The sequence below is a fragment of the Oryctolagus cuniculus genome, chromosome 3 (assembly GCF_964237555.1).
Source record: "Oryctolagus cuniculus chromosome 3, mOryCun1.1, whole genome shotgun sequence".
Lineage (NCBI taxonomy): Eukaryota > Metazoa > Chordata > Mammalia > Lagomorpha > Leporidae > Oryctolagus > Oryctolagus cuniculus.
The window spans coordinates 44,544,481-44,572,392 of NC_091434.1; the positions used below are offsets into that span (position 1 = coordinate 44,544,481).

Sequence of the window (27,912 nt, forward strand, 5' to 3'; positions counted from 1 at the left end):
TTCTTTCTTTAAGATTTTGTAATTCTCATCGTAGAGATCTTTATCGTCCTTGGTTAAGTTTATTCCAAGGTATTTGATTGTTTTTGTAGCTATTGTGAATGGGATTGATCTTAGCAGTTCTTTCTCAGCCATGGCATTGCCTGTGTATAGAAAGGCTGTTGATTTTTGTGCATTGATTTTATATCCTGCCTCTTTGCCAAACTCCTCTCTGAGTTCCAATAGTCTCTTAGTAGAGTTCTTTGGATCCTCTAAGTAAAGAATCATATCGTCTGCAAAGAGGGATAGTTTGACTTCTTCCTTCTCAATTTGTATCCCTTTAATTTCTTTTTCTTGCCTAATAGCTCTGGATAGAACCTCCAGAACTATATTGAATAGCAGTGGTGAGAGTGGACATCCCTGTCTGGTACCAGATCTCAGTGGAAATGCTTCCAACTTTTCCCCATTCAATAGGATGCTGGCCGTGGGTTTTTCATAAATTGCTTTGATTATATTGAGGAATGGAACATTCTTTCCTTTTTAATTCTATCTATTACTATTACCAGACACTTGATCCTATTTATATGATCTCTTTAACACTTAATCCCATCTATATGTTCACTTTAACACTTAAGATGACCACTTTAATGATTAAGATGGCATTTTTACCATCCAGCTTAAGAGGATTAAGGATCCCATGGCAAGTTTTAAAAACTGTATCCTTAGAAGGGGCTGGCACTGTGGCATAGTAGGTTAATCCTCTGTCTGCAGTGCCAGCATCCCATATGGGCCCCGGCTCCAGTCCCAGCTGCTCCTCTTCCAATCCAGCTATCTGCTCTGGCCTGGGAAAGCAGTAGAGGATGGCCCAAGTCCTTGCCCTCTGCACCCGCATGGGAGACCAGAAAGAAGCCCCTGGCTCCTGGCTTTGGATTGACACAGCTCAGACCGTTGCGGTCACTGGGGAGTAAACCAACAGACAGAAGACCCTTCTCTGTTTCTCCCTCTCACTGTCTGTAACTCTTCTCAAATAAATAAATCTTTTTTTTAAAAAAAGAAGTCCATAGGAATGTATGCAGAATTATACAGCTTTACAGTTACAAACTTCCTCCCCCTTTCTTATTCCCACTCTTATTTTTTACTGACATCCATTCTCAATTGACTTTCTACACATATGATTAACTCTAGGTTAAGTAAAGAGTTCAACAAATAGTATGAAGGAAAAAAAGAAACCAAAAATGTTCCTTGAAAGTCAAGACAAAGGCTGTTCACATCATTGCTTCTCAAAGTGTCATTTTCACTTCTACAGATTTCCTTTTAGGTGCTCTATTAGTTATTAGTTATCACAGATCAGGGAGAACCTATGCTATTTGTCCCTTTGGAAATGGATTATTTACCAGATTCATCCATTTGTTTCCAATGACCATATTTCATTTTTTTACCACCATGTAGTATTCCATAGTGTACATTTCCCATAATTTCTTTATCCAGTCTTTGGTTTACAGGCATTTAGGTTGATTCTATGTCTTAGCTATTGTGAATTGAGCTGCAGTAAACATGGGGGTGCAGATAACCCTTTTACTTGCTGATTTAATTTCCCTTGGGTAAATTCCCAGGAGTGCAACCGCTGAGTCATATGCTGGGTCTATATTCAGATTTCTGAGGCATCTCCAAACTGTCTTCCATAGTGGTTTTACCAGTTTACATTACCACTAACAGTGGATTAGGGTACCATTTTCACCACGACCTCACCAGCATTTGTTGTTGATTTCTGCATGAATGCCGTTCTAACTGGGGTGAGGTGAAACCTCATTGTGGTTTTGAATTGCAATTCACTGATGACTGGTGATCCTGAACATTTTTTCATGTGTCTATTAACCATTGGATTTCCTCTTTTGGAAAATATCTGTTTAAGTCCTCTGCCAATTTCCTAACTAGATTGTTTATTTTGTTGTTGCAGAGTTTCTTGAGCTCTTATATATTCTGGTTATTATCTTTTATCAGTTACATACTTTGCAAATCATTTCTCCAAATCTGTCGGTTGCCTTTTCACTTTCTTGAATGTTTCTTTTGCAATACAGAAAGTTCTCAATTTGATGTAATCCCATTTCTTACTTTTGGCTTTGATTACCTGTGCCTCTGGTGTCTTTCCAAGAATACTTTGCCTATGTCAATGTCTTGCAGGGTTTCTCCAATGTTCTCTAATAATTTGATGGTATAGGGTCATAAACTTAGGTCTTTAATCCATTTTGAGTGGATTTTTGTATAAGGTGTAAGGTAGGGGACCTGCTTCATAGTTTTACATGTGGAAATCCAATTTTCCCACCACCATTTCTTTGTTTTATTTTTATAGAACTTTTTCTAAAATTTATTTGATAGAGTTAGAAAGTGAGAGAGACAGAGAGAAAGGTCTTCCTTCTGTTGGTTCACCCCCCAAATGGCTGCTATGGCTGGAACTATGCCAATCTGAAGCCAGGAGCCAGGTGCTTCCTCCTGGTCTCCCATGCGGGTGCAGGGCCCAAGGACTTGGGCCATCTTCCACTGCCTTTCTGGGCCACAGCAGAGAGCTGGACTGGAAGAGAAGCAACCAGGACTAGAACCCGTGCCCATATGGGATGTTGGCGCCACAGGTGGAAGATTAACCAAGTGAGCTATGGTGCTGGCCCCGACAGCACCATTTCTTGAAGAGACTTAGTTTTAGCTCCTTGGTCAAATATAAGTTGATTGTGGATGCTTGTATTTATTTCTGTTGTTTCTATTCTGTTCCGTTGTTCTATCCATCTGTTTTTGTACCAGTACCAGATGTTTTGATTATAACTGCCTTGTAGTGTGTCTTGAAATCTGGTATTTTTATGCCTCCTGCTTTAGTTTTGTTGTATAAGATTGCTTTAGAAATTGGAAGTCTCCTGTGTTTCCATTAAATTTAATTTTTCTATATCTGAGAAGAATGTCTTTGAGCCATCCCTGAATACCAAGGATAAATCTCACTTGGCCCTGATGATGATCTTTCTGATGTGTTGTTGGATTCAATTGGTGAGAATTTTGTTAAGAATTTTATGTCTAAGTTCATCTTGGAAATCAGTCTATAGTTCTCTTTTTTTGGTGCATCTTTTGCAGGTTTATGAAAGGTGATGCTGGCTTCATAGAATTTGGGAGAATTCTCTTCCTTCCAATTGTTGTGAATAACTTGAGAATAATTGGAGTTAGTTCTTCTTTAAATGTCTGGTAGAATTCGGCAGTGAAGCCATCTGGTCCTGGGCTTTTCTATTTTGGGAGGGTCTTTATTCCTGATTCAATTTCCATCTTGGTGATTGGTCTGTTTAGGTTTTCTATGTCTACATGGATCAATTTAGGTAATTTTTAATTCTCCAGGAATTTAACCATTTCTTCTAAGTTTTCAGTTTTTAGCTTATAGCTCTTTGTAGTAATTTGTGATGATTCTTTTTATTTCTGTGGTTTCTGAGTTACATTTACTTTTCATCTTTAATTTTATTGATTGGGTCTACTCTTTCCTATTTTTGGTTAGCTGGGCCAATAGTATGTCAATTTTATTTATTTTATCAAAAAAACAGCTCTTCATTTTGCTGATCTATCACATTTTTGGTGTCAATTTTGTTGATTTCTTCACTAATTTTACTTATTTCTTTTCTCCTATTAGTTTTTTTTTTTTTTTTTTTTTTTTAACAGGCAGAGTGGACAGTGAGAGAGAGAGACAGAGAGAAAGGTCTTCCTTTGCCGTTGGTTCACCCTCCAATGGCCGCCGCGGCCGGCGTGCTGCGGCCGGCGCACCGTGCTGATCCAATGGCAGGAGCCAGGAGCCAGGTGCTTTTCCTGGTCTCCCATGGGGTGCAGGGCCCAAGCACCTGGGCCATCCTCCACTGCACTCCCTGGCCACAGCAGAGAGCTGGCCTGGAAGAGGGGCAACCGGGACAGAATCCGGCGCCCCGACCGGGACTAGAACCCGGTGTGCCGGCGCCGCTAGGTGGAGGATTAGCCTAGTGAGCTGCGGCGCCGGCCTCTCCTATTAGTTTTGGTTTGCTTTGCTATTGTTTTCCTAGATCATTGAGATGCATTGATAGCTGATTTATTTGGTGCCTTTCCAATTTCTTGATGTAGTCTCCAATTGCTATGAACTTTTCTCTTAATATAGCTTTTGCTAAATCCTATAAGTTTTGATATGTTGTATTGTTGTCTTCATTTGTTTCCAGAAATTTTTTGATTTTTCTTTTGATTTCCTCTATGTCCACTGTTTTTCCAAGAGCATGTTGTTCAGTCTCCATGTGTTTGCATATGTTCTAGAGATTGCTGAGTTACTAATTTCCAGCTTCATTCCATTGTGGTCTACAAAGATGCAAGGTGTGATTTCAGTTTTTTTTAATTTGCTGAGACTTGTTTTATGTGATCATTCCAAACAAAGTTCCATGCACTGGTGAGAACAATGTATATTCTGTAACTGTAAAATGAAAAGTTCTGTAGATATCTGTTAGGTCCATTTGGTTTATAGTGTTGATTAACTCTTCTGTTTCCTTGCTGATTTTCTGTCTGTTGATCTTCCATTGCTGAAAGTTTGGTATTGAAATCACCCATTACCAAAGTATTTGAGTCTATGTCTCCCTTTAGATCCCTTAACATTTCTTTTCAATAGCCTGGTACCCTGTAATTAGATGTACATTTGTTTATAATAGTTACGTCTTCCTGTTGAATTGATCCCTTAATCATTGCATAGTGCCCTTCTGTGTCTTTTAACAGTTTTTGTATTAAATTCTATTTTGTCTGATATTAGGATGGCTACGCCAGGTCTTTTTTGGTTTCTGTTAGCATGGACTATCTTTTTCCAACCTTTCTCTTTCAGTCTGCAAGCATCTTTGTTGGTGAGATGTGTTTCTTGTAGGCAGCAAATGATGGGTTTTGTTTTTAAACCATTCAGCCATTTTTTTTCAAAATGCCCTGCCATTTTTTCAAAAATATTCCTATTTTTTACTTTGGATTTCCTTTGTACTCTTACTGGGAGATTTCTTTTCTTTTTCCAACTTTCTAGTGATGGCCATATTGTTTCAGTGTTTCTGTGTGTAGCACATCCTAAGCATCTTTTGCAGAGATGGACAGGTGATAAAATTCAGGGTTTTTTTGTCATGGAAAATATCTATTTTACCTTCATTCATAAATGAGAGCTTTTCAGGGTGTAGTATTCTGGGTTTACAATTCTTTTCTCTTAAGACTTGGCCTATATCTCACTTTTGTCTCCTAGCCTGTAAGGTTTCTGATGAGAAGTCCGCTGTGAGTCTAACAGGAAATCCTCTGAAAAGCAACTGGCATTCCTCTTGTGCACATTTTAGAATCTTTATGTTTTACTGTGGAGAGTTTGATTACAATATGTCATGGTGAAGATCTTTTCTGGTCATGTCTACTAGGAGTTCCATGTGCTCCCTGTACTTGGATATTCCTTTCTTTATCCAACTTAAGGAAGTTTTCTGTTATTATTTTACTGAAAAGGCCTTCTAATACTTTATCTCTTTCCACTTTTTCAGGAACTCCTAGAACCCGTATGTTGGGTTGTTTGGTCGTATCCTATAGATTCTCAATAGTGTTTCAGTTTTCTTCTTCTTGTTTTTGTCTGACTGTATAATTTCCTGTGCTTTTCTTCTAAGTTGGATATTATTTTTTCTGCTTCACTGATTCTGTTGTAAAGAACTTCTATTGCATTTTTTCATTTATTCTATTTAATTCTTCATTTCCAAGATTTCACTTTGATCTCAACTTCATGGGAGAAGTTTTCTTTCATGTCATGTATGGATTTCATTAATTCATCATTTGCTTCTAATCAATTCTAAGTAATCCTATGATCATTTTTCTGAATTCTGTTTCTGGTATTTCTTCAATCTCATCATCTTCCAATCTAGCAATGAAGAGTTTTGTTCTTTTTGGGGATGTCATGTTGTCTTCCTTATTCTTGTTCCTTGAATATGTGCATTCGTTAATTGGCATTTGTGGAGATACTGGTTTGTTTCTTTGTGTTTTTTGTTTTTACTATGACATATTTTATCTTTGGACTATGTCTGTTGGATTAGTGGAATGTCTGCTTTCAAGGAATACCTAGAGGTGTGTAGTGTGTATGGCCTAGGAGCTCTCTTCAGTGCTCCAGGTTGAAGGTTGTGTCTGAGGTGACACACCCAGGTTTGCTGTGGTAAATCAATCTCTCTCTCACTCTCTCTCTCTCTCTCTCTCTCTCTCTTTAATCAGTTGAGAGGTTTGTTCTTGTCTGTTGGCATAGACTCACCTGAGCTCCTCTCCTCAAAGATGACCAGTGCCTGGACGCTAGCCCCAGTGGGTATAATATTTGTCTGTTCTGCCACAAGGACCACACAAAGGATCTGTGCAGTCCCCAGTATAAGCTCAGATTCCCCAGCAGTGTCCCTCTCCAGGTAACCAGGGAGCCCTGATCATATAGAGCCTTCCACAGTGACTGCCCAATGTCCCACTATACCCTGAGTCTTCCAATGCAGCCTCAGTGTTTTCACAGTCCTGGCACACAAGCCTCACACAGTCACAAGCACCCAGCCCCCTGTCTGTTCTCCCCACCAGACTCAGGAGTCTCTTCTTGGCTGGTTGCTGGGAGCAAATAGGAGCTGGCTCAGCTGTTAACATATGTCTACAATGGTGCCCATTTTCTATCGGCTTGTTACAGGATGCTGCGGCAGGGTGATGAGAGAGACAGGAATGTGCCCCCTCTTTATTTTCTCTCTTCTAGTTTGGCAGGTATACTATCCCCCACAGGGCTCCAGGCTGGATTCCCTCTAAGCTCTTCCTGCAGCTTTTTCTCCAGTGGCTTTGGCTGCTGCAATCTGGTCTCACCTTGCTTTCCAACGCTGTTGGTGCTGGGATCCTGAGTTGTGCATGTCCTCACCCTCCACCTAGGTCCTCTGTGTCCCTCCAATTTGCATAGAGTTTCCTCTGCTGCTTTCTCTCTAACTCATTCCTGAGACTGCACGCTTTTCAATTTTTTAAAACTATCTTCTCCTAGACTAGATAAGCAAGCTCCCTCCCTACTCTGCCATATTAATCCCCTCTGTATGATGATTTTTTTAAATGTCTGAGTTATTCCTGTGTTTTCTGAAATCTTCAGGATGATTACTGACATTTTAAAAAACAAAATTTTAAATGATCTTAGAAAGGTTCTAAGTCATTTGTATTTTAAGTTATTTAGTTAAACATTCATGTCTGGTTTTCTACACTAGGTTCCTTCCCTGAGGCAAGGACTTATAATCCAAATTTCTAGCACATATTACAGTTCTTATCACATTATATCCACACAATAAATAATGATCTCCTTTACTGCAGTTCTTAATTTCTACCTTGGTTAAAACAATAGCCGCAAGATTGATATTCTCTTAAGCAGTTAAAATCAAAGTACTTTCTGGAGTCTAGAGAAGAAAATTTCTTTAGTCTACCATTTAAAGAAATTTTTTGGATAAGATTTAAAAACTAGAGCCATTCTGTGCTTTAAAAATAATGATCTGTGCTTTATTTTCTTTCATTATATGCAATAGAACTCATCCAAGTTATGGTAGCTTTTTCTTCATAACTATGATTATAGCCCCTTACAATTTTTTAAAACTTGAATCCTTTTCATAGAAAATAAAATGTGACTTTTTCTTTTAGTTAAAACCCTTTACTTTAGTAAGCATAATAGTCATATAATGAACCAAAGAGTAAAATAGAAAAAATATATTTTAAACTTTTTATTGAAATTATTAATGTGCATATAGCAGTTTGAAGAACTCAGAAGTATTTTCCCAGTGAATTTTCTTAAGTGACTGCACCTATGTGGCTAGCACCTAACTCATGACACATATAGTATCAACAGCCCAGAAGCCTGGTGTCTCCATCTATTCACTAACTTCCCTCACCCAAGGTAACCACAGTCCAATCGTCCAACACCACAGATTAGTTGTGCCTGTTTTATAGTTTCCAATAAATGGAATCTCACAGTGTGTGTTCTTTTTTTCTAGCATCTTGCACTAAACATTATGGTTGTGAAATTCCAGTATACCATCTTGTAGATGGCAGCATTTTGTTTACTTTCATTGTTAGTTTTCTATCTGTAGGGGAGGTATAATTAAGAACTAAATCTTTCTCTAACTCCAACCCCTAAATTCTCTCTTAAAGGTAATTGAGAAAACAGTTTTGTTATTGAATAAACATTAAACCAGAATGTGATGTGCATCACAGGCCTTCCTCACAGATGGAGAGGAATCTCCTCCCCTATAAAGTTGAATGAATACAACCCATTAAATCATGCTTAGTTTAGCCTAACTTTACCTGGCAATGGAGATGACCGTCTGCATTAGCAAACTAGCTTTATCAAGAGAAAAAACAAACGTTTCATATCCATACAACAGGAGGCGGTTTTGCACATTGTAACAAGGTGCTCTTGAAAGTTAGGTTCCTAACTGCACAGAAACTTGGAAATAAGGGTGGTATCTCCCTTGGTTTTTACATTTCAAAGAAAATACTCCTGGGTCTTTGAGAAAGACATTTGTGAGTCCTAAGGCAGAGAAAGGCCTGATAGGTTTGACAAAGTGTCTGAATACATTCCAAAGATAGGAGAAAGTACTTACAGTTTTAAGTTTTCCAAAGTAAATTACCTAAGAAAAAGGAGAGGAGTGGAATCTCTCCTTTTATTTTCCACAGAGAGAATTAAACTTTTTTTGGTTTTTATTTGTCACAACACTATACCACAACTTATCCATTCTGCTTTTGAGGGTGTTTATTTCCAGTTTGGGACTATTGTGAATTTTTGCAGCCTTGAACATTCCTGTACATGGCATTTGGTGCAGATGTGTTCACATCTCTGGTAGGTATATGGGAAGTATTCCAAAGTATTCCAAGTATTCATGGAAAATGTGGATTATGAAAAAACTACTCATGGATTTCAAAAAAATCTTTGCACCAAAATATATTTATCTTTTAATTCTACTTTTCCATGAACTATTGGAAGAACCTGCACATAACCAGGAATGGAATTGATGATCACAGAGCATGCATACTTGCCTCTTCATGAATAGAACCAAATAGCATTCCAAAGAGGCTACACCAAGAAAGGAACTTTTCTGAACTTAGAATAATGATTATGAGGGACTAGGAAAGGGGGTGGGGTATTGAGGAAGGTTAGGTGATAGATACCAAAACATAAAGAGAAGTAACAATTTCTGATGTTTCACAGTAGAGCTGGCTGACTTGTTGATACACCATCTTAAAGAACTGGAGGAGAGGAGCTGGTATGCTCTAACCACAAAGATAAGGAAATTAAAGCCTATCCCCAAAAATGCTCTGTAGTTTAAAAACAGTTTACTGCGGCCAGCACTATGATATAGCAGGTAAAGCTGCTTCCTGCAGTGCCTGTATCCCCTAGGGCGCCCATTCGAGTCCCGGCTACTCCACTTCTGATCCAGCTCTCTGCTATGGCCTAGGAAAGCAGTAGAAGATGGCCCAAGTTCTTGGGCCCCTGCACTCAATGTAGGAGACCCGGAAGAAGCTCCTGGCTTGTGGCTTTGGATAGGCCCAGTTCTGGCCATTGTGGCCAATAGGTGAATGAACCAGTAGATAGAAGGCTTCTCTCTCTCTCCTTGCCTCTCTGTAACTCTGCCTTTCAAATAAATAAGTTTAAAAAAAGGGGGCGGGGGGTCAGAAGAATTTTTTTTAAAAAAGCCCACCAACCTCTTAGTATGGTAGATTAATATACCATGCACTGACCTTTTAAAGGAAAAAACCTTTAAAAGCTCAGTCAACAGTAAAATGCATTTTTACTGGGGGCTGGTGTTGCTAGGTAGTGGGTAAAGTCACCACCTACAGTACTGCCAGCATACCATATGGGTGCCAGTTCAAGTCCTGGCTCCTCCACTTCCCGTCCATCTCCCTAGCAAAGGCCTGTGAAAGCAGAGATGATGGCCCAAGAGTTTGAGCCCATACCAGCTACACATGGGAGACCTGGATGGAGCTTCTGCTCCTGGCTTTGGCCTGGCCCGAACCTGGCCGTTGAGGCCATTGGGGAATGAACCAGCAGATGGAATATCTGTTCTCCCTCTCTCTCTCAATAACTCTGCCTTTCAAATAAATAGATAAATCTTTAAAAAAATTATTTCCCCTGTGCTTTCTGAACATTATTTTAGTAGCTGCACAATATACCATTTTATGAACATACCATATGTTTTATATCATAGGATTTACAAGTAGTCTCTAGCTTTTGTGTTATAAATGATACTGCAATGAGTATAAATGTTCACATTATTGATTCTTTCTTTAGAAGACGAAAATTAGGACAAAGGTATTCTTTTTCCAAGCTTCTCATGTAAATTTCTTTTCTAAAATGTTAATCAAATATACAACTCCATCATAGAAACTTGAATGATCATGTATCACTCAACTGCATTGAGAATAATTTTATGGTATTTTAACTGTAATAAATGGTTAAAATATCATATTTCCTGAATTTTGTTGTTAGTGAGGTTGAACTTGTACTTCTAATATGATTGACCCTTATTACTATTCTTAGCATTCTCCCTTCAATCTTCCTATCTAAAAGTGGAAACGATGTAAAAATGTAGAAATTTTAATTTAATTTCAGAAAAAACAAATCTCAGTCACTTTGTATGAATTCTTCTCTTTGTGAGAAGACTTAAATGCCATGATGAAAAGACAGCTTATTAAAATTACAATACAGCAAGCCGGCGCCGTGGCTCAATAGGCTAATCCTCCACCTTGCGGCGCCGGCACACCGGGTTCTAGTCCCGGTTGGGGCGCCGGATTCTGTCCCGGTTGCCCCTCTTCCAGGCCAGCTCTCTGCTATGGCCAGGGAGTGCAGTGGAGGATGGCCCAGGTGCTTGGGCCCTGCACCCCATGGGAGACCAGGAAAAGCACCTGGCTCCTGGCTCCTGCCAGGATCAGCGCGGTGCGCCGGCTGCAGCGGCGGCCATTGGAGGGTGAACCAACGGCAAAGGAAGACCTTTCTCTCTCTGTCTCTCTCTCACTGTCCACTCTGCCTGTCAAAAAAAAAAAAAAAAAAAAAAAAAAAAAAAAATTACAATACAGCAGAAATTATATGATTATTTTAAGTCTTCTAAGCATTCAATTGTATTCAACAACTATTTTCAAGGCCTTCTCTAAGAAACCTTTTTTCAGTGTTCTCAGCTAGAAATAAGATGTATCAATTTGTGAAAATTCTCTTCATGTAAATGATGTGTAATAAACTATTTAAAGGACCAGACAAGTGATGAAAAAGGGGAAAATAAAAATAGAGCAAGGGTGATTGACAGCCCAAGATATCAGTCTGAAAATGGCCAAGGTCTGCTCTTACTGGTGAATATTTTTTCAGACACATTAAAAAAAACTCCAGTATGATATTTTTTAATCTTAATAAAATAGCTGCTTTTTTATTTGGATAAATCTATCTGCTTAGAATGTTTGGGCCACTAATCCATATCACACACATTAGTGCTCTACAGACATTTTCAGTCAACTGTTCACTTCTGTTATAACTATTATATTCTATGTAATAAAAGTATTTTTAACATTTTATTTCAATGATAATTTATTTCCTTATGTGATAATTAAGTGAAATATTTAAGAAATATATTGATTTTAAGAATTATTATGAATACAGATCACATATATTAACATTTTACTAGAAAGTTAAATAGGGAGAAATATTGTAATTATTCATATTTCTATTTTTCCTCTGTGGCAAATAAACATATAGTTTATCAAGATTTCTCCAGGTCTTTCTGCCATCTTGGAGTCTCTGGAGGCCTGCTGAGAACAGGACTTCTAGAAGGCAACTATGTCTGGAAGACTGTGGTGCAAGGCCATTTTTGCTGGCTATACGCAAGGTTTCCAGAAGCAAGGGGAGAACACGGTGCTTCTTAAAATTTAAAGTGTTTATGCTCAAGATGAAACTGAGTTCTGCTTGGGCAAGAGGTGTGCTTATGTGTACAAAGCAAAGTACAACACAATGATTCCTGGTGGCAAACCAAACAAAACCAGAGTAATCTGGGGAAGGTAACTCGTGCTCATGCAAACAGTGGCTTAGTTCATGCAAAATTCTGAAGCAACCTTCCTGTGAAGGCCTATGGATGCACAATCCAAGTGATGCCATAGCCTTCAAAGATTTAAACTGTTGAAAAGTAAATAAAGAAAAATGGGAAAAAGAGTATCCAGAAAAATAAAACATTTATCTAGGTTTTTTTGGCTTTGTGAAGAGAGTAGCACAATACTAAATGCAATTTTTATTAAAGGAGTTATTAATTCCAGTCTGCTCATTTAACACATAGTGTAGAATATTTAGAAGTATTTATATTGTTAGGAAGTCTCATTTTATCCCCAGAAATGCTCTGTTAAAAAACAGCCCACCAATCTCTTAATGTGGTAGATTAATATACCATGCACCGACTTTTTTCCAAAAGGAAGATAAAGGTTTGAAAAGTTCAGTCAACAGTAAAATCCATTTCTACTGAAGTGTTTCTACATTGTACAGATCTCAAATTGCTGCACCCAGTTAATGAAGATCCTGGATTGTTTTGAGAGCAATTGACCAGAAAGTTTATTAGAAAACATATATCTAAATGGTTTCTAATGGGTTTTCTTAAGGCCTTTCCTTTAAAATACAATACATTTTTTATTTATCTACTTTTCTCTCTGTCAATCCTTAGGCTTCAGATCCTCAGGGATCACTTTACATACTCTCTGTATGTCAATGTCTGCCGGTCACTATTTGAAAAGGATAAGCTGCTCTTCTCCTTCTGTCTCACTGTCAATCTACTGATACATGAGCGTGCGGTCAGTATTATTTTCATTTGTAAGAAAAAAACACCGTAAAATTCACACTGACTCATTAATTTACCAGCTCTATAGAAATATATATGAAGGTTGTAAATAGTTCAAAATAATACTGATTGTTATTGTAGTTAACATGAGAAATTAGGAGACTGAATTTCACAGAAGATATATATGCAGTAAGCACTGAGTTCCTAATGGTACTATTAATTAAACTTTTATCTGTTTCAGCTTAAAGTAAATCTGTTTTTATTATCATACAAACATGCATATAAATTTAGTAAATATATTTATATATTTGTACTAAGTAACAAAGTAAATGACAGCATTTTTAAAAGCTTCTGCAAGTTAGTCAAATCTAATCTTTCCACTGAATGATATCCTCCATAAATTTTTACTATCTTTGAAATTTTTTCATTTAAAATGTTGAAAGCACTTTAAGAATGGAAGGGATATACCATGTGAAGTCATTATTTTATACATATATTTCCTTAATATTAATTTTGCATGGTGAATTCTGAAAGAGTAAAGGCCTTATTCTTACATTTCTTTTTTAATGGTAACTTATTTTAGTTTATGTAAAATAATTGAAAACATGACAGATTGATGACTTTCTCTCTGCAATTTCCAGGACCAACAGGACTCTAAACAATCATTTTGGAGAACATATGTTCAAGTAGAATATATTCACATTTTATATGTTGACAGTGAAAATTCTGGGGGAAAATTATCAAAAGTGTCTATTTAAAATGGAACCATTTTGAAAGCTGTTTACATCGGGTACTTTGATTCTGTAGGAATAAATACTTAGTTGTATCAGTAGCTATAAAGTCTCATAGGGACTATATCTTATATTTACAAATTAACACTCAGCTCCAAAAATGCTTGTAAATTTACTAATTTAAAATGAATTCATTTCTTATTCTCCATGCTACCTTGTTTTCCAAAGGTTAATAAAGCTGAGTGGAGGTTTCTGCTAACTGGCGGCATTGGACTGGATAACCCTCATGCCAACCCTTGTACATGGCTTCCTCAGAAGTCCTGGGATGAAATATGTCGATTAGATGATTTGCCAGCCTTCAAATCCATTCGTAAAGAGTTTATGCACTTAAAGGATGGATGGAAAAAGGTTTACGATAGCTTGGTATGTTCTAACCCATTTGCTTATTTCAGTTTTTTCAATGGAGAAAATAATGTTAAATATCTTACTTTGCTTAAAAGCAAGATTTAAGTAAGTTTTAAACAATTAGCCAGGGCCGGCACTATGTCATGATGGGTAAAGCTACTACCTGTGACACTGGCATCCCGTATGAGTCTTGGCTGCTCTGCTTCTGATCCAGCTCCCTGCTAATGTGCCTGGGAAAGCAGCAGAGGATGACCCAAGTGCTTGAGACCCTGCACCCATGTGGGAGACCAGGGAGAGACTCCTGGTTCCTGGCTTCAGATCAGCCCAATTCCGGTTATTGTGGCCATTTGAGGAGTCAAGCAGTGGATGAAACATTCTTTCTCTCTCTCTCTCTCTCTCTCTCTCCCTCCCTCCCTCCCTCTCTGTAACTCTGCTTTTCAAATAAAATAAATAAATCTGAGAGAGAGAGAGAGAGAAAGAGAGAGAGAGAAATTCAAAGAAACTAGTCAAATGTTAAAACATGAGTTTATATTATCCCTCTTTCTGATTGAGTGCTTCTTTTTTGCATAAGGGGAGTGAACCAGCTGATGGGAGATCTTTCTCTGTTTCTCTGCCTTATATCTTATGCCTTTTAAATAAATAAAAATTTATTATTTATAGAATTTTATGCATTGCAATTCTAGGAACCACACCATGAGGTTTTCCCTGAAGAGTGGGAAGAAAAAACAAATGAGTTTCAAAGGATGCTTGTCATTCGTTGCTTGAGGCCAGACAAGGTAAACGTGGGCTTTGACAGCAGCTCCACAATGCCAGTCCTTCCTCCCTGCACAGTTCAGCCAAACACGGGGGAGGAGCCCTGGAAAATAATCTTGCTTCCTTCTGATAAAACTATTTTTCAAAAAGTTTTATAAATCTATTAAAACCACTCTTAAACTAGTTATCAACCAGGTTCTATTTTAATTTTATGATTCTTTTAAATTTATGATTCCCCATTCTTCACAGTTGACTCCCTTTACATGCTGTGGTCTGGTTTTTATTTCAGTACTTTGGTGAAATTAATCAATGACATTTATATCATGCTTATACACTAAAATCCATGGATCATTAAAATGCTATCCTTATTTGTAGTTCTTTGTTGGCTTTTGGAAGGCAAGTGAAATATTGTTTTTTAAGGCATTCATCATTCTTGACAACAAGGAAATATCAATATTGCTACTTTTAGCTCCTTTAGTATTGAATTATATAACCAATGAACCCAGTGGACTTGTCATGACTGCAGATTTCAATATTCATTGTCATCCCCATCTGTATTATATCCTATAGAAATCATCAGCACCAGTTCAGCTCTGGGATGGGTGTACACACGAAGGATGGCAGCATTAGGGCAGGAGTGTATGAAGAGGGATAGACCACATCCCCAGGGAGGAAGCCAGAGATGCAGGAAGAGGTCAGGCTTGCTTCGCTCATAACAACTCTCATGAGACTCAGAGGGCCCTCAAGAACTGCCTTAAGCCCCTTTGAGAGGAAACTTCCCAGCCAGGAACTCTTGGGGGGCACAGTCAAACTATAGCCCTCGGTCTCCCCATCAGTAAAATACCTTTGCTGTACAAGGTGTTGTGAGAATCAAATAAATTACATGTAAAGCACTAAGAATAGTACCTGGCCTAGGGTAAACAGGGTTCACTAATTCACAACTATCATTTTACAGTTATCGCTATTGTTATTGCTATTAATTCGCACCACCAAAGTAGAAAGAGAAAAGAGGGGAAGAAGCCTTCTCCACAGCAAAACAGATCACTGAGCAGCTCAGGTATCTGTCTTCTCTACCAGCACCTCATTGCTAGGTGCAGGACAGTCCTTGCAGGATACTGAACCAAGCCTATGCTGGGGCAGGGGGAGGGGCTTCAGAGCGAGGGCCACACCCAGTTAGAGTAGGCTGCCTTGTGAGCCTTTCTCAGACATTTCTGGAGATTTCTGGAAATAAGCAGATTAAAATGTGATGCTAGAGGCACAGGGCCATCTGTGGGGACACAGATCTGGTGAAATTTCTGACTTTGTTGCCATATCTCCATTCAGAATGTAGGCTCGTGGAGCCTGAAAAGCCTTTCTCTATAAATAAAATTAAAGCACAAAAAATAAAGTCTATATAATATAGAAATTAGACATGCTAGGAAAAAAAATTGAAAAAGTACCCTGTCTATAGTTACTACTCAAATACAAGTTTATGTATTTGTTTCAAAACGTACTGTAGTCACAGTTTAAGTTGTGAAGGAGTATAAGACAGTACCTCCATCTTAACAACAGAATATAAATGATGAAACAATGTATTAAAAAACTATTTTTAGGGGCCAGCACTGTGACATAGTGCATAAAGCAGCTGCTTGCAGTGCTGGCATCTCATATGGGCACCAGTTGGAATCCCAGCTGCTCTACTTCACATCCAGCTCTCTGCTGTGGCCTGGGAAAGCAGTGGAGTATGGCCCAAGTCTTTGGGCCCCTGCACCCACAAGGGAGATCTGGAGGACGCTCCTAGCTCCTGGCTCCAGATCCATGCAGCTCCAGCCATTGCAGCCTTTTGGGAAGTGAACCAGTGGATGGAAGATCTCTCTCTCCCTCTCTCTATCTCTCTCCCTCTCTCTCTCTGCTTCTGCCTCTCTGTAACTCTGCCTTTCAAATAAATAAATGAACAAATCTATAAAAAAAAATACCAAACCCTATTTTTTTTTTTGACAGGCAGAGTTAGACAGTGAGAGAGAGAGAGAGAGAGAGAGAGAGAGAAAGGTCTTCCTTTTCCGTTGGTTCACCCCCCAAATGGCTGCTATGGCTGGCGCGCTGTGCTGATCCGAAGCCAGGAGCCAGGTGCTTCCTCCTGGTCTCTCATGCAGGTGCAGGGCCCAAGCACTTGGGCCATCCTCCACTGCCTTCCTGGGTCACAGCAGAGAGCTGGACTGGAAGAGGAGCAACCAGGACAGAATCTGACACCCCAGCCAGGACTAGAACCCGGGGTGCCGGTGCCGCAGGCGGAGGATTAGCCTAGTGAGCCTCAGCGCCAGCCAACAAACCCTACTTTCAAAAACATCAATGATGATATAGGGTAAGGCATTTTTTCTTCTCTAAGCCATAGTTCAGTGAGCACATGGAATTCTTGCTTGATGCAGTGGTGTGTTCTTAGCAGAGGCCCAGGTATCCTTTAGGCACAGCAATGCCAAAGGCCCATGATAGTTTTAGGGTTCCATTAATATATTTTAATTCCTTTAAAATTCAGAAGATAATCCAGCTGCATTGTATTTGTTTTATACCAAAACAACTATAGAATATAATATTTAATATTTCTTATGGAGGAAGAGGTTCACAAAGGGCCTTGAGCTCCCCAAAGCCATGTTGCTTCTCTGCTGTGGGGTGCTGGAAGCACCTACAGTTGTTAACATTCTTTATGAACTGGGTGAAATATCCTCCCACTCGGTAGCTTTTTTAAAAAAAATGAGCCTTCATTGAAAGGTCTGTATTGAGCCTCAGAAATTTTCACTTCAGGTAAAATGGGAGAGACACATGCATGCAGCGCAGTGCTTAAGTCACTGCCTGGAACACTCATGACCCATAATGGAGTGCTTAGTTCAAGCCCCAGCTACTCTGCTCTTCAGATCCAGCTTCCTGAGATGCGCACCTTGGCGGGGGTGGGGGGGGCAGCAGACAATGACTCAAGTACGGGGTTCCCTGCCACCCACACAGGAGACCTGAACTGAGTTACAGGCACCTAGCTTTGACCTGGCCCAGCCCTGGCTGTTGTGTGTATTTGGGGAATAAACCAGTGGATGGAAGAGTCTCTCTCTCTCTCTCTCTCTCCCCCTCTCTCTCCCCGCCCCCAGCTTCTTTTCTATCTCTTTCTGCCTATCAAACAAAATGAAAATAAATGAAATTTTAAAAAATATACAAGAAACTGACACACTTCAAACTCTTGCTTAATATGGCTTCCTCCTTTAAAACCTTTTATTAAACTTTTCAGTTTGTTTTTCTAAGCTAAAGACGGCTCTGCATGTGCCACTGAGTCCCATTATTTGAAAAACAGTCTTCTGTTTATATTAAGTTTAATTTAAAGTGATTAGTAAACCATTTCCTAATTTCAGCCATTTAATCTGCAAGTGTCTATGCCCCAGTTTTATGTTCTAAAAATTTTGACATTTTAATCTGAAAGTATATTGATCTATCAAACAGATCAAGTGCCACATTCCACACTCATTCTGTCTTTAAATTTTATTTGAGGGATATGGGGGTCTACATTTCAAACTGAAAGGTTTTTTGTTGTTGTTGTTTAGGATGCTTTTTGGAGGGTGTTGATTTGTATAGTTAAACTGATGATTTTGTACTTCTCTTGGCTACTCTGCCCAGTTCATTAGCAATTTCATATATTTTCATAAATACCCCTTAATGTTTTCCCATTTCCCGTAGATAGGTGGACATGTGTGGAGACTGTGCTACTCAGCAGTATTTCTGGTTTTGCTCTCCTTCTGTGCACACTTGAAGAGTTGGGGGTGGGGGAGGGGAATTGTGGTCATAGACCTTGCTTTGGCCACTAAAGTGTGAGCAGAAGTGTCAGGACAGAAGCATTTACTTCCTCATGTAAAATTCTCTAAGATACTTCCATCAAAGTTGTAGAATCTCACATTGATTCGTAAATGACATAGGCAGGCTGAGCTGCTGAGCCAACACATGGAGTTAGTTGCCTGCACACCCACAAGACTTGGTGGAGACAAGAAGTAAATTTTCACTGTGTTAAGCAACTGCCATTAGTAAGTTGTTCACTACTGCAGCTAAGCTGAATGTATCCCAAGTGACGCAGTAATAACTGGTTACCATTATCTATACCATCACATCCATATCCTTAGAGTAAAAGTAAGTTTTAGTATGCTGCTGTATTATCTGATAATTTCAAACCCTTTAATCTTACCAAGTCTTCTAATTTCTTGAAGTAAATTGATGATTTTGGAGTCTATATATTATAAAATGATATGTGGCTATTATGCTTTTGAAAGAATAATAATTTTCCAAAGTAGAATTGTATTAGCATACAGAGAAAAGATAAACATTACATATGGCTGATATTTTTTGGCCAACTTCAGATGAAGAGAAAAATCAGTAAATCTGCCAGGCAAATCAGCAATTGATTCATCTCTAGTTTACAGTAAATTTTGTCAGCATAATTTGTGAGCAGGGTCTCTTACACCGCTCTCTCCTTAAACCAATCTGGTGATAAGAGGCTATAAGTGCCAGGCTTTCCAATGCACTAGTTTGGAAAAATTTATAAGATTTTCATTAAATCTCCAGTAGATAAAATTAAATGGGCTTGCACTTTGCTTTATAATTAAATAGTTTATGTGTTTTATTGACAGAAGAAATGTACCAAATGGATAAATACTGAGGTGGGGAAATTTTTGAGTTCATTTACAAAATGAAGAGCTTCTGGCCATAGTTCTATCCTTCTGAACTGTAAACAAAAAGCAAAACTAATCAGCTTATAATAAGAAACATGTCACATATAAGTTAATATGTTTCTCTGACCTCCAATAAATCCTGTAAGAACTTGCAATAAATGGAAAAACACGTATAGAAAACAACAAACATCTTTCCTGCCTTTGGGAGAATGGTTGCCTAGATCCCTTCATAATTTTTGTTACTGACACATTTCGTTTTATAAACATAATGCTAGCATAATCAGATTGCAGAAGTAAACTTAATTCTATTGCCTTGCAAACTGAATAGCTAGTGTGGCTTCTTTTACCTTGGGAGTCAACAGTTCAGTCTTGAGAGCAAGAGCGTTTTGTTCCATTTTAACATTAAAAGTGAAACACCAATTTGTCTCTGCTCAGGTTCAGATAAGTATCCCTAACTTCTCCCACATCACCAACAGGCAGAAGCATCATTTCAACTCACCAACCCCCCTTGCCTGTGCACAGTAACTGACATCAGCATGAATCACTCACAAACTGGAGCCATTAATAACTCAAACTTAATACAAGTAAAAACATGTACAGTTCCATGTGCTTTTCATTTTGTTTGTAAAACTGTCATTTAGTAAAATACTTAACCTTGGGCAGAAAGAGGTTATGATAAAAATGACTTTTTGTTGTTTATTTAATGTAGCAAGAAAAGACAAGCTATAGGAAAACAAAAATAGAGGGAAGGCCAAGGACAAGGTCTGGAACAGGTGATAATCCTTAGTTTTCCTGTGAATATCTCAATATCTGTGACCCTCCAAAATATTTGAAACATGAAATAACATACCTAGAAATTACACTTTATGTATATGGATGAATTTATTATTCTTTATTTTTGTTTAGAATTTCTGCAGATACAGATCTACTCTCACAAATGTTGGCATCCTGACTTTTTAAAAAATCCATTTGTTCATTCAGTGGATATTTATTGTGTGTGAACAATACCTAAGTTATCTTGTTAAGTAGATCCTTGGTATCTTGGAGCTTATAAATATGTTGTTACTCTTCTATAGCTTTTCCATATTTGAATGAATCTAGAGGAGAATTAGAGAAGGATTCTTCCAGTAGTTCTCAGCTCCACACCATAACACCCTCAGTTACCACCCTCCAACAGACACACATACTTCAGGACTGACACTTGCTGAAAGGCATGGCATGCCAATGATTTGTTCTTACAAACCTGTGGAAATAGATGTTCCAGAGAGCACAGAAATGAAATGTGGAAACACTCAGAATTTTTGTCCAGAGGGGACTGTCTTTATGAGCTGCGTGGCAGCTTAATTGCAGTTTGCTATCAGTTGAGAAAAGATTCCAGTTGGTGGAAATGCCAGCCTAATTTGGAGTGGGTTATATACAGTGTGCTATATACACACACAGTTCTCCTTCTGTGTCCAAGCCAGGGATGCAGATGCAGTGACTCTGAGGCCTTCAAAATATTCCATTACCATTTTTCCTGTTATATTATGTATCCTTCTAATACAGGTATGCTTTGATAGCCTTTTATCTGTAGGATGTTTATTTTAAACTTGAAGATAGTACCACATTCTGTGAAGGAGGATCAGTTAACTTATAAGATCAAGAAATGGATAGCAAGTATATATAACTCAAACTATTATGCAAGTATATTTCAGGGAAGGAAAAAATAAATACATGTAGTAGTTACTACTTAGGAGACAAATTGAAGTAAGACAATTAAACAAATTATGTTCATAAGGTTGTCTACATACACATTTATAGCTGCTGTTTATTATCAAAGCAAATGTAAATTCCAATAAAGGCAAATGGATATGAGGAGAAAGATATTTATTACACTAAAGTAGCCATCTTAAAGAAGTTAATTTGATGCTTTAATACATTAATGTGATATTATTAATTCAGCTTGGTTGTTTTGTATGCAGAGAAGAAAATTCAATATACAGCAGAGCAAGAAAGGTTTAGAAATGCTTTCAGGAGATCAAGCGCCATATTAGTCAGATGCAGGAACTCTCTTCCAACTTTACTTTCCAAGGCTGCATCTACAATCCTTCTAATGAATTCAAGCCAGAGACAATGTTCATTCACTCCCATGTCCATTCTTCACTAACAGCAAGCAACTGTGTTTATGCCTTCACGAACTGTGGCAAAAAATTTAAACAATGTTAGATAATTTACTCAGGAACCAGCATTGTGATGTAGCAAGTTAAACCACCTCCTGAGACACTGACATCCAGCTCCCTGCTAATGTGCCTGGGAAAGCAGCAGAAGATGGCCCAAGTGCTTGGACCCTGCACTCATGTAGGAGACCTGGTTGAAGCTTCTGGCTCTTGGCTTAAGCCTGGGCCAGCCTTGTTTGTTGCAGTCATTTGGGGAGTGAAGATGGAAGATCAATGAGGATTTATTAAATTTGATAATATTAAATAATATTATAAATTGAACAATATAAATTAAATAATATTAAAGGCAAAGATTTGTCTTTCAAATAAATAGGCATATCTTTAAAAAAAAAAAAAAAAAAAAACAGATAATTTAGGCCGGTGCTACGGCTCAATAGGCTAATCCTCCACCTAGCGGCGCTGGCACACCGGGTTCTAGTCCCGGTCGGGACACCGGATTCTGTCCCGGTTGCCCCTCTTCCAGGCCAGCTCTCTGCTGTGGCCCGGGAGTGCAGTGGAGGATGACCCAAGTCCTTGGGCCCTGCACCCCATGGGAGACCAGGAGAAGCTCCTGGCTCCTGCCTTCGGATCAGCGCAGTGCGCCGGCCACAGCACGCCAGCCCCAGCGGCCATTGGAGGGTGAACCAACGGCAAAGGAAGACCTTTCCCTCTGTCTCTCTCTCTGTCCACTCTGCCTGAAAAAAAAAACAGATAATTTATGTGGCACAAGATTTAACTATTTTACTTTACCAGAAAAAGATCAGTCAGTACAATCAGTATCTCTGTTGTTTTCACCTATTAAAAATCAGTCTCAGTGAAAACTTTAGGTAAGCCTAGGGACAAGACCCAGGACAAAATATCAGGGAGAAGAATGATTTATGTCTTACTTAATTTTTTCTTCTTTTCTTTCTTCAAATCTATGCTTCCTTTTGCTGTTTTCTTTTTCCACATCCAACAACTTTTTGTGCTGTCAGATAAATCTAGTGCTGAGCATATTTCAGTGTACTAAGCTCCTTTAGGAGGGAAATGGTAAAACAAAGCAAGAACCAGCAGAGCCATGACTAAGCTGTAGGAGGAAGCAGTTCGTATAGTTGGAGGGAGAAATGGCTGCATACTTTCTTAAGCCAGATTCAGGGACACCGGTTTATTAAACCTATCACTTGGTTGGGTCACTCCTGAGTCATGATTAGCTGAAACCATCACCCAGAGATATTGGGAGTGAACCTTCATCACAGACAAGGAATGATGTGTCTGAGGCTGTCTGTCAGTGATGCTGACAAATGGTTTGACTCCTGCATTAATGTGTAGAAGGGAACAATTAGCAGAGATCTCAAGCCACAGGGTTCAGCTTCCAGAAATTTCTCAGGCAAGCTACCAGAATTTCCATCCAACATGATTTTGCCTGTTTGTCAGATATGAGGCTTGTTTCTCCGTCATAGAGCTTTTCCTTCGCCTCCTCCTCCCCTTCTTCCCCTCTCTTCTAATTTTATTCTTTTTCCAGAGAAGTCAGTTCTTTCTTTGTGATGTGAGAAACTTTGCATAACACACACTGATATTTTTACTTTTGAGGTGTGAAATTTTATAATATAATTAGTATTTTACAATGTAAGTAAAATATTAAGGTTTCTTCTTCATCTACTATGTCCTGAGTAATCATTAAAAGAAAGAAAAAATTTCTTTGAATTCTGGTGTTAATTACCACACATCTTTTGTTATTTAAAAAATCTACAGTTGTTTTCTAATAAACAGTAGTGTCTTTGACTTAGTACCATTAATGAATATCTAAGCCAACATAGCCAGAGTCGTTGGTTTTGCAACAACTTTCATCTGAACTTTAAATTTTACAGTTTTAGTTCGATTGTGAATACCTTTCTTTTTTAACTTTTATTTAGTAAATATAAATTTCAAAAGTACAGTTTATGGATTACAATGGCTTCCCCCCCCCATAACTTCCCTCCCACCTGCAACCCTCCCATCTCCTGCTCCCTCTCCCATTCCATTCACATCAAAATTCATTTTCAATTATCTGTATATACAGAAGATCGATTTAGTATATATTAAGTAAATATTTCATCAGTTTGCACCCACACAGAACATAAAGTGTAAAATACTGTTTCAGTACTAGTTATAGCATTAATTCACATTGAACAACACATTAAGAACAGAGATCCTACATGAGGAGTAAGTACACAGTGACTCTTGTTGACTTGACAAATTGACACTCTTGGTTATGGTATCAGTAATCACCCTAGGCTCTTGTCATGAGTTGCCAAGGCTATGGAAGCCTTTTGAGTTCACCAACTCTGATCTTATTTAGACAGGGTCATAGTCCAAGTGGAAGTTCTCTCCTCCCTTCAGAGTAAGGTACCTCCTTCTTTGATGGCCCATTCTTTCTACTGGGTTCTCACTCACAGAGAGAGTTTGTTTGTTTTTGTTTTTGTTTTTTTTTTTTTTTTTTTTTTTTTTTGCCAGAGTGTCTTGGCTTTCCATGTCTAAACTACTCTCGTGGGCTCTTCAGCCAGGTCCGAAGATCCGAATGCCTTAAGGGCTGATTCTGAGGCCAGAGTGCTGTTTAGGACATCTGCCTTTCTATGAGTCTGCTGTGTATCCTGCTTCCCATGTTGGATCATTCTACTTAATACTATTGGTTGAACTCTGTAATTAACACACAATCATTCTTAGGTGTTTAAATTTAACTGAAAAGTGATCTCTGTTAAATATAAGAGTGGAAATAAGAGAGGGAGGAGATGTACAATTTGGGACATGCTCAAGCTGACTTGCCCCAAATGGTTGAGTTAGAAACATACCAGGGGATTCCAATACAATCCCAGCAAGGTGGCATGTACTAATGCCATCTCACTAGTCTAAGTGATCAATTTCAGTTCACAATTGATCATGCTGATAGGTCTAAGAGTCAAAGGGAGCACATAAACAAGACTAGTGTCTGCTAATACTAACTGATAGAATAAAAAAGGGAGAGAACGATTGTGAATACCTTTCAAATATATTCTTGTCTCTTTCTAGGTTATTCCAATGGTACAGGAATTTATAATCAATAAATTGGGACGTGCATTCATTGAGCCACCCCCCTTTGATTTATCCAAGGCATTTGGAGACAGTCATTGCTGTGCACCACTGATTTTTGTACTCTCACCTGGAGCAGATCCCATGGCTGCCCTTTTAAAATTTGCCGATGACCAGGTACCTTACAACAGATGAGGCTATTTGGAAAAAATGATTTGCTTATAACTGAAATCTTAAGGGGAGAGGGCAAGTTGCAAATGTGTCACTCAGCCCTCGAAAGCTTTGGGGGTCCAGAGGTTGACAGCTCCAAGAACATAACACTTAATGGCAGCACTGGCATTAAAAATATTTCCTTGTCCAAATTATAAAATAAGAATTTGTATTAGAGAAACATTTGCTTTTCTTTTGGGAGGACAGGAACTCTGTGACATCATTTGACCAATATATTATCTTGGATTGATTAAATGAATTCCAGTCTGGACAATGACCCTGGGACAAATCTCTAATTCTATCTTTTTCCCAGTCTGTAAATGGAGCTTTTATGTTCCCAAAAGAATTAGTCACTTTACCATTTAGAATATGTTCTACTATTACATTCTTGGACTTTAAACGTTATTCAAATTAATTTAATATAAATGTTCTTCCATCATACAGACTAGAACAAGAAAGTAACAATGAACAAGGGATTGGGCATGTCTAAAGTTTTTTCCCCCTTTTGGTATAATCAAAATAACTTTTTATGGTGATATTGCTGATATCTACAAAATCTTCATTCTCACTTTTATTGAGTGCTTAAATGTTGTTAACTTTGCTAGACTTTGTAAGATACATTTTCTCTTTTTAATTTTACAGCAGTTCTATGAAATAGATGATAGCATATCCATTTTACAGATTGGGATACTAAAACAGAAAGAGGTTGTAGCTTCTCAAAGGCCACATAGCTAATAAGCTAAAATATTTGCTTTATAAGCCAGTTTATGTTTTAATAACCCCTGTTTCTTTGTTTCATTTTGTTTTTCATGGGTATAATTCTTATGTCCCAGAGGACTGATTGTTCAGCATGGCCCCTAGTAGTGGTTAGAGACATGTTGGGACATGGCCACCATGATTGGAGGAGGTGAGGTTTTAGGTTTGAGAGGGACTAGATCATGTAGTGTCTTTGTGAGCTACATTAAGGATTTTCAGTAAGTTGGAAGATATGGTAGGGTTTCAAGCCACAGAATGATAGGATCTTATATGTAATCTATAATGCTCATATTAGCAGTAGTGTGGAGGATTGTCTTCAGTGGAGCCAAGTGAAAGCAGACCACTAGTAAGGTGGACCATTGAGAGATCAGGAAGGGGAACCATGGGTAGGAGGAGAGGAGAGAGGTAAAGGTGGCTGAAAATATCTATTTTATGTGGGACTTACCTCTCCAGGACAACATGACCTTGATCTTTTAAGCTGTTGCTTTATGTCCCTCCCCCAGTGTTATACAGCATGATTATTTCAGACCCCTGTGTGAGTCCTACTTGGTGTTTTGTCTTCACTTGCTACTTCCACTTCTTCCAGTGACTCTTGTTTCTAGATCTATTTTGTTTTCTTCTGCTGCTATTTGCTAGTGATATGAGCATTAAGAGAAGGCCTGGACCCTACTGTTCAACTACTCTCATCACATCACCCAAGTTCTCTTCCAGAGAAGCAATGTGGTGGTAATTACCCCAGAAAGAAAAAATCCAGAAACCACAGATGAATCAGGACACAATATCCTGCATTCCACGAAAACATTCCCACAGAATTTCTTTTTTTTAGTGTTGTCTTTTTTTAATTTTATTTAAGGAATACAAATTTTGTATATTTCATAAGTACAGATTCAGGAACACGGTGATACATCCTAACCTCCCTCCTGCCCTGGCCGCCACCCTTCTTCCTCCTCTCCCTTCTATTCCCATTCTTAATTTTTACAAAGATCTATTTTCAGCTTATACTCATAAGATTAAACCTACACCAAGTAAAGAATTCAGCAAATAGTATGAAGAAAAAAAACACTAATCCTCAACAGGCTAGACAAGGGCTGTAAACAATCATCAAATCTCAGAATGTCAATTTCATGCCTATATTTACCTTTTAGGTACTCTGTTAGTTACTACAGATTGGGGAAAAGATATGGTATTTGTCTTTTGGGGGCTGGCTTATTTAACTAATACAATGGTTTCCAGGTGCATTCATTTTGTTGCAAAAGATAGGATTTCATTTTTTTTTTTACTGCTGAATAGTGTACCATAGTGTGTGTGATAATTTGTTTATCTAGTCGTCATTTTATGTACATCCCACAGAATTTCTTAATGAAACTTTTTTATTCTCTTAATTTTTAATTTGCAGCAGCCAAATGAATGAAAATACAGTTATTCAAAGATCTGGAGAATATAGGACATATCCGTTTGTCTAGTCATAGTTTTCTTTTCAGCTTTGGATTTTCAGAATTGCTATAGGACAACCAGTTCCTTTCATCTCCTTATGTTAAAATCCCTCCTAAATTTTTTCTATCCTTTGTATTAACAACCAAAGAGCCTACAGATATTTGTTACCATGACTGTTTCCTATATTAATTGACTTGCTTTTATATGTTTATGGGACCCTTAGTCAATAAGTGTTTTTAGAATCATGTATGTGTAGACTTTTGAGGGGTGCTAACATATGTAAATCTTAATCTAGTTAATGTTATCTGTTCTTGAAATAACAATATTGATTTCTCTAGAAAAATATGACTTTTTAACTAACATCTTTGTTGTTGTACACAGGGGTATGGGGGATCCAAACTTAGCTCCTTATCCCTTGGTCAAGGCCAAGGGCCCATTGCTATGAAGATGTTAGAAAAAGCCATCAAGGAAGGGACATGGGTTGTTCTTCAGAACTGTCACCTTGCCACCTCTTGGATGCCAACCCTCGAGAAAGTGTGTGAGGTAAAAATGCAAGTTTCTGTTTACCAGATGGTATTCCCCCATCTCGTGAGTGGTTCTTGTGTCAAGTAAGTAACTCCATTCCTGTCTTCCAGTTTGGGAGGTTTGCAGATTAGTGGCATGACTGGATTACAGGAGAGGTGGGCTCACACCGAGAACTCAGGAGAAACAGAGGAGAGCACACAGTCAGGCCATGGCAAATCCCTCTCAACAGGCCCAAGGGCTCATCCTGTGAGCTGGAAATGTCCTCAATCCAGAGAAGCAGACTCAAAGATGACAGTGAACCACAGAGGAGAAATAAATCAATTTGTCTTTTACAGCAATAGATCAAAAGCAATAAAAGAAACTATTCAAGGTGAAATCCAAGTGACCACGCTAAAACAAAGGGCTTCAAAAT

The 27,912-nt window shown here is 38.4% G+C and overlaps 1 protein-coding gene and 1 pseudogene across 1 annotated transcript in view; both read left to right on the forward strand.

Moving 5' to 3' along the window:
* Positions 1 to 27,912, forward strand: part of DNAH7 (dynein axonemal heavy chain 7) — a gene marked incomplete in the record, with an annotated part of 367,056 nt that overhangs the window by 301,903 nt on the left and 37,241 nt on the right. The window contains 5 exon segments of the mRNA XM_070070446.1: positions 12,678 to 12,804; positions 13,751 to 13,945; positions 14,611 to 14,703; positions 24,576 to 24,752; positions 27,357 to 27,518. Coding sequence (XP_069926547.1) covers positions 12,678 to 12,804; positions 13,751 to 13,945; positions 14,611 to 14,703; positions 24,576 to 24,752; positions 27,357 to 27,518 — 754 coding nt within the window.
* Positions 11,053 to 12,671, forward strand: LOC127491580 (large ribosomal subunit protein eL33-like; annotated as a pseudogene).